The sequence below is a fragment of the Trachinotus anak genome, unplaced genomic scaffold (assembly GCF_046630095.1).
Source record: "Trachinotus anak isolate AG129_WGS33_773 ecotype Australia unplaced genomic scaffold, CSIRO_AGI_Tana_v1 ptg000012l, whole genome shotgun sequence".
NCBI classification, from domain to species: Eukaryota; Metazoa; Chordata; class Actinopteri; order Carangiformes; family Carangidae; genus Trachinotus; species Trachinotus anak.
This window is the reverse complement of record NW_027273863.1, coordinates 23,474,791-23,487,204: the sequence shown is the minus strand read 5'-3', so window position 1 is coordinate 23,487,204 and position 12,414 is coordinate 23,474,791. Positions and strand designations below refer to the sequence as shown.

The following is a 12,414-nucleotide window of genomic DNA, read 5'->3' as shown; positions in this document are numbered from 1 at the left end:
ACAGCTGTCTTGAAAGGAAAGCCCAATGACTTGGAGGAGTGGTGTCATCAAAGCTGTGAACACACGTTGGCCGAGCTTAGCAGGGAAAGACGAGACTGACTGAAACAATCAAAATATTGTTTTTGTTATTTTAATTATTACGTGTGTGTGTGTGTGTGTGTGTGTATGCGTCGCTTTCTTGGCTTAATACCAGTGTGCATGTGGTTGTATTAAAGCGACCACAACAGAAATTTATAAGCTGTACTATAGTTTTTGTAGCTGCTAAAAGCTGGCACCAAAATAGAAAGTGGGAAAGATCTAAATTTTCTGTCCCTCTAAGAAGTTAGGGATTTGATAGCTAATTTTATATTTTGGTTGTTGTATTCTTCCGTAAACAGGACATTAAGTCTTAGATGAAGGTTTGTTTGGAGGTGAGTTTGTTGGATATTTGGGCTTCAAACAATTGACAGGGTGGTTCTGAGTTGCAGAGCCATCCTCAGTATCAACCGCGTCCATGTTTCTCTACAGTCTGACGTGTCAAAATGAATTGAGGGTTTGCTGTTAAGATATGAAAAGACGGGAACCACAGGGCTGCAACTGTTGTGGCTCCTCTCTAAAGCTGACAAGATAACAACATAATATAACAGTTAGATGCGGATTAATGATGCCCGTGTGTAAATGTGCCATGACAGCAGCAAATACTAACAGATAATAAAACACACTCTGGGAATGTGGGAGTAAATAAGACCAGACCAAGCTGGGTTGAACGTGTGGAAGAAGAAAAAGTGATTTCCCTCAGATTCTTTTTTCATTGAAGTTGTAGGATCGCTGCAACAAGTGTTACTGACCCCTGTGCAACTGTTGTGATGGAGAATCTATAACAACTCCATTCAACGTTTTCATGCACAATGCTCATTTATTTTTATATTCATGAATGGCTTGAAGGAGTCATACATACATGCAAAACCTAGAATTTACATGACAATGATTTTAATGATGATTTGATTGATTCGCATTCACCTACCTTGTAGTTGTACGGATTCAGGCAGTATACATAATACTTATTTGCCCTTCTGACATGTTTTGCTGGAGTAAATTAATTAAAAAAAAAAGGTGTGTTATAATAACCTTTCATCCGAGTACATCAGAATGTTCAACACTAGGCCTGTGCCACCAAGTAAAACCAGAAGATCTTTCTCCGAAGCCATTAAGAGGCGGTACAGCTGTGCATCAAGGGAGCGAGGAAGCCCCATTTAGTGATACAATCCCCCTTCTTACAATCTTTATCTTGTGTCTGTCTCTGGTGTTGGGAGAACGAAGGTACAATGCAGGTGAGGGAAGCACAGAATCATGTTGGCTAAGGCAGAAGGTGAAAATTGTTGCATCTCACCACAGATGTTTAGTCCTCTTCCCCTTTTCTCTTGCTCCTTTCTGGGTGTCTAAGCTCAGCTCATGAGCAGATATAACTAATATGCTGCATATATCCAAAGTTTATATTGTCAAATTAATTATGGACTGCATCCTTAAGAAGCTCTCCTCTGGAGCGTTCTCTGAAGTGTTCTGATGACAGCCTCGTTGCCGGCCATGAGATTACAACACCTCTATGATTGATGAACCCCATTAATGCTCTCATGCATTCATCAAAGTCTTTTAAAGGCATGAGAACATTCTGCAGTCGCCAAAATATGCACTTTAGGTATATTGCCAGAGGTGGCTGCGGGGGCTAGCGCGCCACACAACATCAGTCAGGGCGCTCATTAGGGATGCGGTTACATGTGTGATCAAATATATGACCGTTCTTTAATCAGGTGGCTGCACCGGCCGCTGTGCCTGCTGCTGCTGGGGACAAGAGAGAGATCAATTGGCATAGGGCAAGGGTTGCGATTGGGTCTTTGTTCCCGTGAGAATCGGATTCATCCATCAAGCTGCAGGCATGTTAAGTAGAAACACACTTAGCGAATTGCTTTCTGACTGATTTTTCAGGCTTGCCAAGTGCTCCCCAAACCTCAGGTATGTGATGTGTAATATAAATTATAAATTAACCCAACCCATACTTATTTTATCATGTAACATAACATTAAACGAATCTCTCAGATAAAAACCTATAAACATGAAAACCAAAAGTTTCCACAGTACAGCTAAAGACAGTTTCTCAATTTAGAACTAGACAACATTCTGAAATATTTGGTGCACATTACTTAAACTACAAGGTATAGACTGCTAAATCAATCTAGACATTTATCTCTCTTGTATCACTTGTAATATGTTGCATTATTAATACTTTACTACTACTACTGTATTGAGGATGGATTGAATTACTATGTCAAACGTGAACATGTTTGCTCGTATTGATGTGCCTGCAGTTCTCCTCAGTTCTACAGAGCTTTTTAGCAAGTTTAGACTGGTTGTTTTGGTTTCATGGCCCACAACATTAACATCCTGCTTCACTCACCACTCTCTGTGGTCACAGCAAGTAGCTGTTTTCCTATATATATAAAAGCTTTAAAACCCTGACTGTACACTACCTGCCCAGCACCAAACAGAAGACATGCAAATTTAGCAGCCAGCTGGTGAATATTTTGGGGCATTTAGCAGCTAAAGAGTCAGAAAGTTTGCTCAGGAGTTGGTGGAGACCAAAACTGAGATAAAAGAAGAGTTAGCGTTAGACTTACATTCGTCAAGTTACCAGAGACATTTGATTTGCTAACACGTGTGCCATAACAACTTCATAAGCTGCTATACAACTTGTTCCACTGAACAACCAAAAAATGTATTCCTTCAGCTTTGATGAATTATTTTTGAAAATCATTAGTTAGGACTAATTTATGTAGTTGTTACCCGTGAACAGGGCCTCCTGAATGCTGTTTAAGGATAACACAGCAGACGGGGTGTGACATAAAATTATAAAAATCTGAAGACACACATGTTCACACGGTCTATAAATATTGGTGTCATGCTTGATGTTCCTGCCAGAGGTTTTATTGTATCAGCTCATAAAAATTGTAAATTCCTAACACTATTCAGGAGTGACATGTTCCATTTCCATCTGACAGGTGGTCACTTATATCATAAATCCCTTAAGGTATTGGGAGTTCATACATTTTATTGAGTGGCCCGAATGGTAAACACATCTGCATGCTTGACACCGTCTCTGCAGTGTTTTATCAGTAAGAAAACCTGAGAAAAGCTGAAATAGAATCAGCCACTGTTAGTATTTTTTAATGAACTTTTAATATCTAAATAGCTTCCCCTGTTGTTAAAAAATGAAACACAGGCAGACAGATATATAAATCATCATCACCATTCTTTATAAATCTTACTTTCCATAATCAGCTCTATTGCACTCAGTGTCAGAATGGGAGGCCTACTAAATGTACCATGTATAACACAATGTGCTCAGGGCAAACACCTTGATTAAACCTTACAAGCCGAACATGCAGCAAGAATCACTTTAATTGGTACAAGCCTTGCAGATTTTTGCACCTACGAGCTCTGCATGTTGATGAGGATGGGGAAAGAGGAAGAACAGCTCGAGCAGAGTGGAGGAATGTCATGCAGGGAATAATGAAGTTTAAGTAGATACATTTAAAAATGATGTTTGGCTCAATTCACAGTTGCACATAATTTTTGGCATAATACAAACAGTAGCATTACAATAGAGGGAAAATCATGTTAATATAGGTTTTAGTATGTTTTATATACCATACAATGTACAGGTATATGGGTTAAAAAAATTTAATTTTAAACAAGAATTAAATATATTTTCTGATTAATAACTACAGTAATAGACTTTAAATAACTATAACTATAATTTAGGAATAAAGCGACCGGAGAGCAAAAAGAAGATTCATGCATGTTCTTCTAACACTGTCAGAATAAGAGTTTTAGAGGCATTGCAGCCAACAAAATGGTTCGTAGAGATTACTACAATATTAGAGAATGTAATTGGTGTAAGTGTGTTACTTCATATATATCATATGTAATTTTTATCCTTTTATTTGACGGTGAAAGTGGAGACAGACAGGAAATGCAAAGAGAGAGAGAGTGAGTTGGGGGAGTGCAGTTAACAGTCCAGTCGGATCTGCTGCTCAGGGCATTTTAAACCCTTGTGGTTTGCACCCTAACCATTCAGCCATCAGGTCGCCCCAGTGTTGCAGTTTTTTATATTGTTTTCTTATTTAAGTTAAACTTCTTCAGTCCTAATACTCGTGGCTCCTTTTTTTTTGTTTTTGTTTGTGTTTTTCATTATTTTATTTTTTAGGAGCCAAAAAATGAGAGGAGTTATGAAGGATAATCTTTATTTTATTGTTTGTTTAAAAGACACTGTTTTACCGAATCAATGAAGCAATCAAGTTAGCAGATAAATTGCATTGTGAGTCACTGAATAGAGTCTGCATCAGGAAATAGTTTTTCAGTTTGTGTGTTGTTTTGGCTTCTAACGTAAGTATACAGATGAGGGCTGAACTGACAACCTCGTGGAGGAATGTGTTAAAGATGGAGACAAGTTTGAAATAAGACAGCAAACAACTTCTGAAATGCCCCCACTGGGTTAATCAAAGACGCTTCTGTTGCCCCTCCCAGCTGGGTGTCAGTCATCTAACACGCACACACACCGCAGATGTGTGTGGATCCTCTAATGAAGCCTCCTTTGTCCCAGTGTCACAAGGTTTAGGCTGCTCCGGTGCTGAAATGAGGCCCACCATGCTGAGCTTGAGGTTTTGAAGCTCTTGTTTTAGAAGCTGCAGCAGCGTCACCTCCCACAGAACAGACATTCTGGCAAACGCACTCAGACATACAATCTGAGCAGCTTCCTTTTTGTTGTAGCTGAACTCGTGGAGTTGGGAGCTCTGCTCACTTAGATCCCAGATATGCCAGGCCTGTCATGTACTGAACTGCAGACAAAATCTCTAATGAGAGTTGCCCGTTATAGATACCTGGCATGTTAGCTCAGTCTTTACCTCTACAGAGATCTCTGCCATCTGTCTGTCTCGCCCCCTTAATATGCACGTTCAGTGCTGTTCAGAGAAATTTGTGATTTTATTGTTGGGCATGCCTGCGAGCAATCAGTGCTACAAATTTTTTGTTGGGATTTTTCCATGTGCAGCGTTACGCTAACTATCAGGGGATATGATAAATGGTCACATTCATCACCACGCACAAACACTCTACTGTACACTTCCTTGTACTATCTCTCAGCACATCAGATCCTGCGATATAGTCATCTATCATTAAATTTTCCCGTCTTACAAATGAGGAGAGAATAGCATGCCAATTAATCTTCATCTAACACCCACCGTGCCTAGCAAACATCCCAGTATTGCTGTTGCTTTCCTTATTTTGGCACTGGTGTCTGTGCAGCCTCGTTTATCTCCGGTGCTCCGACTTCAGCTGTTACACAGGCCAGGAAAGTGGAAGGCCAGATGCAGATATAAGACCAGTGATACAGTATTAAAACCAGGAATATAGTGGTTCTAAACAGTCCTTCCAATGAGTTCACACAGTGCCGAATCATTGCCTGGGGTACATACGGCTCCCCCTCCCCCTCCCCTCCTCACTCCTTCTTATTACAATATGAAGCTATAATGGAAAAAAAAAGAGACAAGATTGCCATTTTGTTCCCGACTCTAATTGCAGATTAAAGACAAAAAGTGGGTCCGGCAGATGAAAATGTCACTACTTTGTCACTTTCCTTTCTGAAGAACGGCTCCACTATTAGCCTCACGTCGCGGCCTTCAGAGCAAATGACTGTTTGAAGGCAGCAGGGGCCTGTTGCCATATGGCACAAGACAGCGACAGAATTGAATAAACAGAGGAGATTTGCGAAAACAAAGCAGCAGGAGTGCGTCATTAGACAGCAGTTGTCCGCGAGAGAGACTGCAATCCAAACAGGCAGAGGGGTCACACAGAGAGTAACAAAGTGCGAGGATCAGTGTGAGGGCTGCCATAGTTAATTTTTACACCGCTCGCTCCCCTCCAGCTACAGAGCAGCGGCAGCCATCAGATACAGCCGTAGCTACAGTATGGTCCCGCTCAAGCTGTTTGCCATTTTTCTGTAGCGCAACCTCTGTGGAAGTATAGGAGGGTTAACTCCCTCAGAGTGATAATGTGATGCATTATTTATCACCATAGGGATAATTCTCTTATGTCAGTGGCTCCTTCCTCTAGGAGGTCAGAGGTGAGGGTTAGCGTCAGAGCGCCACAACTTCAGGGATTCAGAGCCTTACTTGAGCAAAGTTAGTGGAGGAGAGTTTTAAAATTTCTTTTGGTGTACATTCATTTACAATGCAGCAGTCGTACAAAAGTGTCCCTGCAGCTGACACCTCTGTCCAACCAGAAGTAACATGACACACTTGACACACAAAATACAGAAGACCACTAGACCATTTAAGAAAAAGCAATACTACATATGCTGATGACATCTAGGAAAGTAATAAAAGTACGAAAGTTATTATCATTATTTTTATATAACTGCTAACATCAGGATGCTAACGTGCTCACTGTGACAATGCTAACACTGCTATTTAGCATATTCACCATCTCAGTTTAGGGTGTTAGCATGCTAACATGCTACATTTTTGACTTGAAGAAAAGTCAGAGAATCGCCAAAATCATTGGTATTCATCCTCTCTGGACTATGAATGACTGCACAAAATTACACTGTAATATATTTAAATCAAGACCAAAGTGGTGGACCGACTGACCAACTGTTTGAAAGCCGGTGTCACAACAGCAAACACTCCTCACACTTAGTTCTGTGTTTTGACCAGAGGACAGACAACAAGCCCTGGTCACAAGATGTTAGAGAGTGAGGAGTTAACCATTCTTGAATGTATGTGGGGGCTTGATTGTGAAGGGTCCGGGTGATGAGCAAACTCTGACATCTGATTCTGCGTTTCATCATGAGGCAGTGAATTGAAGCCAGGGCAGGTGAAATGTGAGCATTGCAGCTGCTTTTACATAAGAATCAGCCTCCTGACGGTGTCTGTATGCGCATACATGTGAATTTGTGCATGTGTGTGTGTCTGTGTGTTTACTCCATACACAATGCTGTAATGGTGTTTGATCAGGAGCAGATTGCTTGTAGGCTCCGGCACATCAACTCCAAGTAGGTCAATAAAAGCAGGTTGACTGTTTCAGTTCACCGTTCACAACTCTAATTCTTCCGCCCCCCAAATACTATATAAGCTAATTTTAAATCAGGGCCTCTGATGTATTTGGGTTAGGGTGTCACACCTTTCCACATTCTCAAGGATTTATATTTCACTGCGTCAAAAAGCATCTGGAGCCTAATAAACCCTAATGTGACCACAACCTGGGGCACATTAGCTCAGCCATCTCATTACATCTATGAGTCATCGCTGCCAGTATCATATCAGATCAATTCAGGCGCAGTCATTGGTGGTTTTTGTCTGATTGTTTGTTTTTATATCTCCCCCTTGTGAAGGAAATTGGCTAAGAAGCGTAAGGAGACACTGAACAGCACCCGCCAGGAAATGACAGTGATGGTCAACTCCATGGACAAGAGCTACACGGAGCAGGGCACCAACTGTGACGAGGCGCTCTCCTTCATGGACACGCACAACCACACGCTGAACACCCGCAGCGAGTGTGCGCTCACACTCAATGGCCGCAGCGAGTGTACCCTCACGCTCAACGGCCGAGGTAAGATGGGTTCAGCATCAGCCTACCTGCCTTTTTGCAGTCACACACGCCGAGCAGGCTGGAAGCAATTTATTTGGTTTGGTCAGGTGAGAAAGGAATCAGACTTGGCTGCACAGGATGTATTCACACTGGGGCAGGATGAAAATGTGAATCTTGGTCTTCTTCCAAGTGAACTTTAGGAACATTTTCAGGAAAAGAAAAAAGAAAAACAACTTATTCTTGGTTTTTTTAATTATTATTATTTGAACGTATGTGACATGGAATCATAATTGTTTTGACTTTCTCCTATGTAAAATCTCAAATTTTGCGGAACAATGGGCATCAAAACTGTTTTTATAAAGGTGTTTTATTTTCTTTTTTATCTCTTACCACAACTAGCTGCAGAAATTAGTTTTGAAAATGGATTTTTAATGAAGAACTGTCTTCATACCCAATTGTTTTTCTGTTTTTGCCTTGTTCTACCCACAAGTTTATTCAGTCCGTGCAAACGATTTGACAGTAATTTTGTCGCCTTTGAAAAAACTGCCTGTTGTTACCAGAGCTGGTGGAAGTCAGTAGGGAAACGGCTTCTTCAAAAAAGAGAATTTACTTTCATTGGACAGAAAAGACTTTGATATGATTTTTTTTTTTCCTCAATTAGAGATTCATCCTCCTTCACAAGCCCTCAAGGGTGTATCCTACCCATTTTACACATTCAAATTTCTTAAGTTTCTCCAATTAATTTTTGTTGAATTAGGTAAAAGTAAACTTAAATCAGCAAATTAATGATTTACTAAAAGGATTCCATTGCTGAAACCTGCACTATAGTTGGTCAGCTGTGGAAATAGTTGTGTAAATGCTGGTTAATAGCCAGAAAGGGGTCTGGTATTCTGATCAACAAGACAGCAAGACATCTTGAAAACCTAAAACTGAGCTCAAAGCTTCTAGAGGTCTGTCGTGAGGTGCTCAACTCCCCGTTCTGTTTTCAATTCATGGAGGAAACACACAACACGTACTAGATGTGCTGCGGTGCGATAACCTATTAATTCTCTCCGTCCCAGGTTAAAGTTAATACTTTGCTGATGGACAGCTCGGCTAAGTCTGCACCCAGGGCTTGACCTGGTATAATCCCAGGCAAAACCATCAGATTAAAACTCTACAGCAGCTTCTGTCTCCGCACCCCTGCAGGGGATGAGCCCCAAAGATGCTCTGACCTTGATTAACTGTCTGTTAGTGTGGATGTTCAAATCTGTCTGCCAGCGCACATGATTCAAATGCATGACTTCGTACTCTGGCTGTCAGTGTAATGTCGTCTTTATTGTACTTTAAGCTCCGTCAAGCTCTCCATGACCTTACATGACTGTCAATAGTGTCATTTTGGCTCCAAACATCATGGCTGGCAGATTATAGCCTACTCCTGAACATACTGCACTCATAACCCAAACCCTGTTAGTGACAGTTGGCTCTGTTGATGTTGCACGAGAAGCCCTTATTATGTTGTGAGACCAGGTGACAGACCGGGTTGCCAAATGGCAAAATGGGCATTTACTCCATTGTCCATATGAGAACTGCTCTGCTCTGCAGCTAAAGCACTACTGGGAAATTTCCAATAACACTTCTTAACCACTTCTATTTTATGCTACTTTACACTGCTGTACTTTTTAGAGGCCCAAATTCGTTGGACAGCCACAGTTATATATATGTTTATATATAAATCATACTATTATCTCGTAAAATATGTAATATCCTTATCAAATAAAGACCCAATAGTATATAAAGTACTTTAAGTCAGTAGTACTAGTTAGTCAGTATTAATTATAAGTAGCAGCTGTTTACTTACCAGTGTTGCTGAGAGCTTCAGCCATCTTTTGGTTATGGATTGTTGGTAACAAAATAAGATATATGTATATGTCAACTTTTATGTGTTTTGTGCTCCTTGCAGCTTTATACATTGTGAGATTGACAACATGAGATGTAAGACTTACAGATGAGTTTCTGCTGGAAAAAAAGCAGGAAACCATGAATGTGGTTTAGATGGTATCAAACATAGACAAAAATGAATGCACGGTCAGTCAGGAAAAATTAATGCAATTCAACCTGGATTCCAGAGGGCTGAGTAAATTTTACATCTAATACTTTTGTGCTTTTATGTGAAGGCTCCATTCACCGAAGTCACAAAGAAACACATTTCTTTCCCACCTCTAGTAAAGTAGTTTAATTTGCTCAAGGTCTCTTGAGATTTCAGCTGCCACTGCCATACAATGGAGGTGAATGGAATTTTATTTGTGCTCTGAAAAATACAATTTGCCCTATGGTATGTGAGTAAACAGGTTTTCTTGTAATTTCAGTGACAAGTTCCTGTAAGTGTAGTTTTGAAAGCGGGAATGTACTGGGGTATTTTTATACAGTGGTATTGCTATTTTTACTCAGAGTTAAAGTGCTAAATACCCTGTCCACTATTAAGTGATGCTAAATTATTGATGTGTTGTGTTCTTTGTTTTCCATCTGTAGCTGGATCATCACCCTCTTCCTTCACGCTGCCTAAAGCCAACACCCTCAGTACTTCCATCCCCACCAACTCCTACTACCCAGGTAAACATACACTGTATTTCCTCACGCTTATCCCGTATGTCAACAAAGAAGTACTTACTACATGAGCAGTGATGTTGAGTGAAACCAGAAGGTGTCAAATTCAGTCATCATGCAACCTGCAAAAGCTGTGGGATTATTTAATATGGGACAATACTTTCAAACAAATATGAATTTGTTTTTTTAAGTTCTCAGTGCGACTTCTTTATTATGTAAAGTACAGACTAAGGCTGTTATGTGTGATATGAATTTACCTAATAGAGTTCATATGTGCTTTAAAAATTAGACAACAATTTCACAAATGAGAAGGTAGATAAATTGACTTTAGATGGGTTTGCACGCTGCTACATCTCTGGTTATAACAGAAAATGTTTTCTATCACTTTGCCAAGATGGAATTTAGCTGTTCAATTATGACTTCAATTTCTCCAAATAGTATCCATAATTGTATGTCTTATGTAATCAGATCACAGCTCATTGATTAGATGGAGCAAAGGGCAGCTAGATTTATAATCAACTAAACTTACTGTATAATTAGCTTTTTTTTTTTTTCTTTCTAGAAAATATGATACGTTTCTTGTTATGCAGCTTGGCAAGAAACCAAAAAACTGTCTGTTATTTTTTTTCTATTGTTTTTTTTGTGGACTTATCTTGGCTTCTTTTATTTACTGCAACTCTCTTTCCTCCTCCAACTTCTGCACTTGTTATGGGGGTATGAGCAGATCCCTTTGTGCCAACTGCTATCTTAGGTGAGACACATTTTCTTTTCCCATTGCTGTTGATTATTTATTCTTACTTCAATGTTAAAGAGAATTACAGTACATTACATTCATAAGATGGCTGCTTGAAGACGTTACTGTGAGGACAAAAAAAAAAAAAGAAAAAAGCACAGACTTTTTTTTTTCCATTTTTGGTTTTGGTTGGCTCTTTTTCTAAAGATGGCTTCCTCACCTTCATACCTGCCTGCTGCTTCTCTTCCTCTCCTCCTCCTCCTCCTCCTCCTCCTCCTCTCCCCCCCTTCCTCCTTCCTCCCCTCTTCCTCTCCCTCCCCCTCCCCGTCCAACGAGGGGCTCTCCTGGGCTGAGGCTGGCTTCACTCCATCCCATCCGCATTGCGTGTCGTGCGTGTGATGTCACATACGTGTTTGACCTCTCATATGCATGGACAGACATGTGGACTGGATGTGGGGGAGTGTCGAAGGGGGGCACGGGGAATTGGGGGGGGTGGGGGGCAGTTTGCCCCAGCGCCAAGGCTACAGTGTGCTGAAGCCATAGCAGCTGCACTGAGACACAAACAGAAATCAGTGTGAGAGGGAGACGGGGGGAAAAAAAAAAAGAACAGTCTCTCTAAGCCCCCCCTCACCAAAAATTTTCAAAACGGGTTGCGTTCGGTCTAAACATGTAAAGTCTAGCATTAGCTGTGCTGCCCTCCCTCCCTCCCTCCCCTCTCTCCTCACTACGCATTTAACTCCCCTCCCTCCCTCCAAAACAACAACCTTTTCTATTATTCTTTTTAATGTCGCTCCCCCTGCCTTTGGCTAACTGCTAGTGACCTACTTGTTTTTGTTTTGGTTTTGCCAGTGTTTATTCATCCTGTTCAGTGATAAAATAGAATTATAAAAAAGCATTTTGTTCTTCTGTTAATTATTGCTGGGCTTTGTTGAATATGCAGAGCAGCCCAAAGTGCAGCATCTTATACGAGCAGATGCTTTCCTACCAGCGGAGCACATAATGTTGCTACTAAGTGGGGCACTAGAACTCTAATAATTTAATACTCAAGGCCAAGAAGAAAGACGCAATAAGCAACACTACTCCAGCTTCACCATAAGCACCACAACTGCATTTTTAAGTATACAACTTACAGTTAGGGCATATATATATTTATATTTTTTTTCTTTCTTTTTTCACATTAGTGTAACTCGGAGCAGCGTCTTTCATCATCGCTGCTGTGACAGCTGCTTATGTTAGTTCCACATTTAATAAAGCATGAAACAATTAACATGAAATTACAGCAGCCAGAAAAGGTTACATGCTTTCAGTTGTGACACATTCAGTCACAGCATTGTCTCATCAGTTGAGGTTAATGATCAAAACTGATTAGATCATAGAGGATTGGTAATGTTTTTGATTTCATCGCACGTTCCGATTTTTTTTATTTATTTATTTTTTTTTTAAGAAAAAAATTGGTATAAATACAGGTGTCACCA

General features: G+C 40.4%; 1 protein-coding gene across 6 annotated transcripts in view; it reads left to right on the top strand.

Annotated features, from left to right (window-relative positions):
• Positions 1–12,414, top strand: part of LOC139628582 (receptor-type tyrosine-protein phosphatase mu-like) — a 148,179-nt gene that overhangs the window by 99,211 nt on the left and 36,554 nt on the right. For 4 of the 6 annotated variants that reach the window (XM_071490365.1, XM_071490361.1, XM_071490363.1 and 1 more), the window contains 3 exons: positions 7,424–7,641; positions 10,132–10,212; positions 10,931–10,957. In XM_071490365.1, coding sequence (XP_071346466.1) covers positions 7,424–7,641; positions 10,132–10,212; positions 10,931–10,957 — 326 coding nt within the window. The remainder of the gene's footprint in view (positions 1–7,423; positions 7,642–10,131; positions 10,213–10,930; positions 10,958–12,414) is intronic. The other 2 variants (XM_071490366.1, XM_071490364.1) reach the window with 1 other exon arrangement.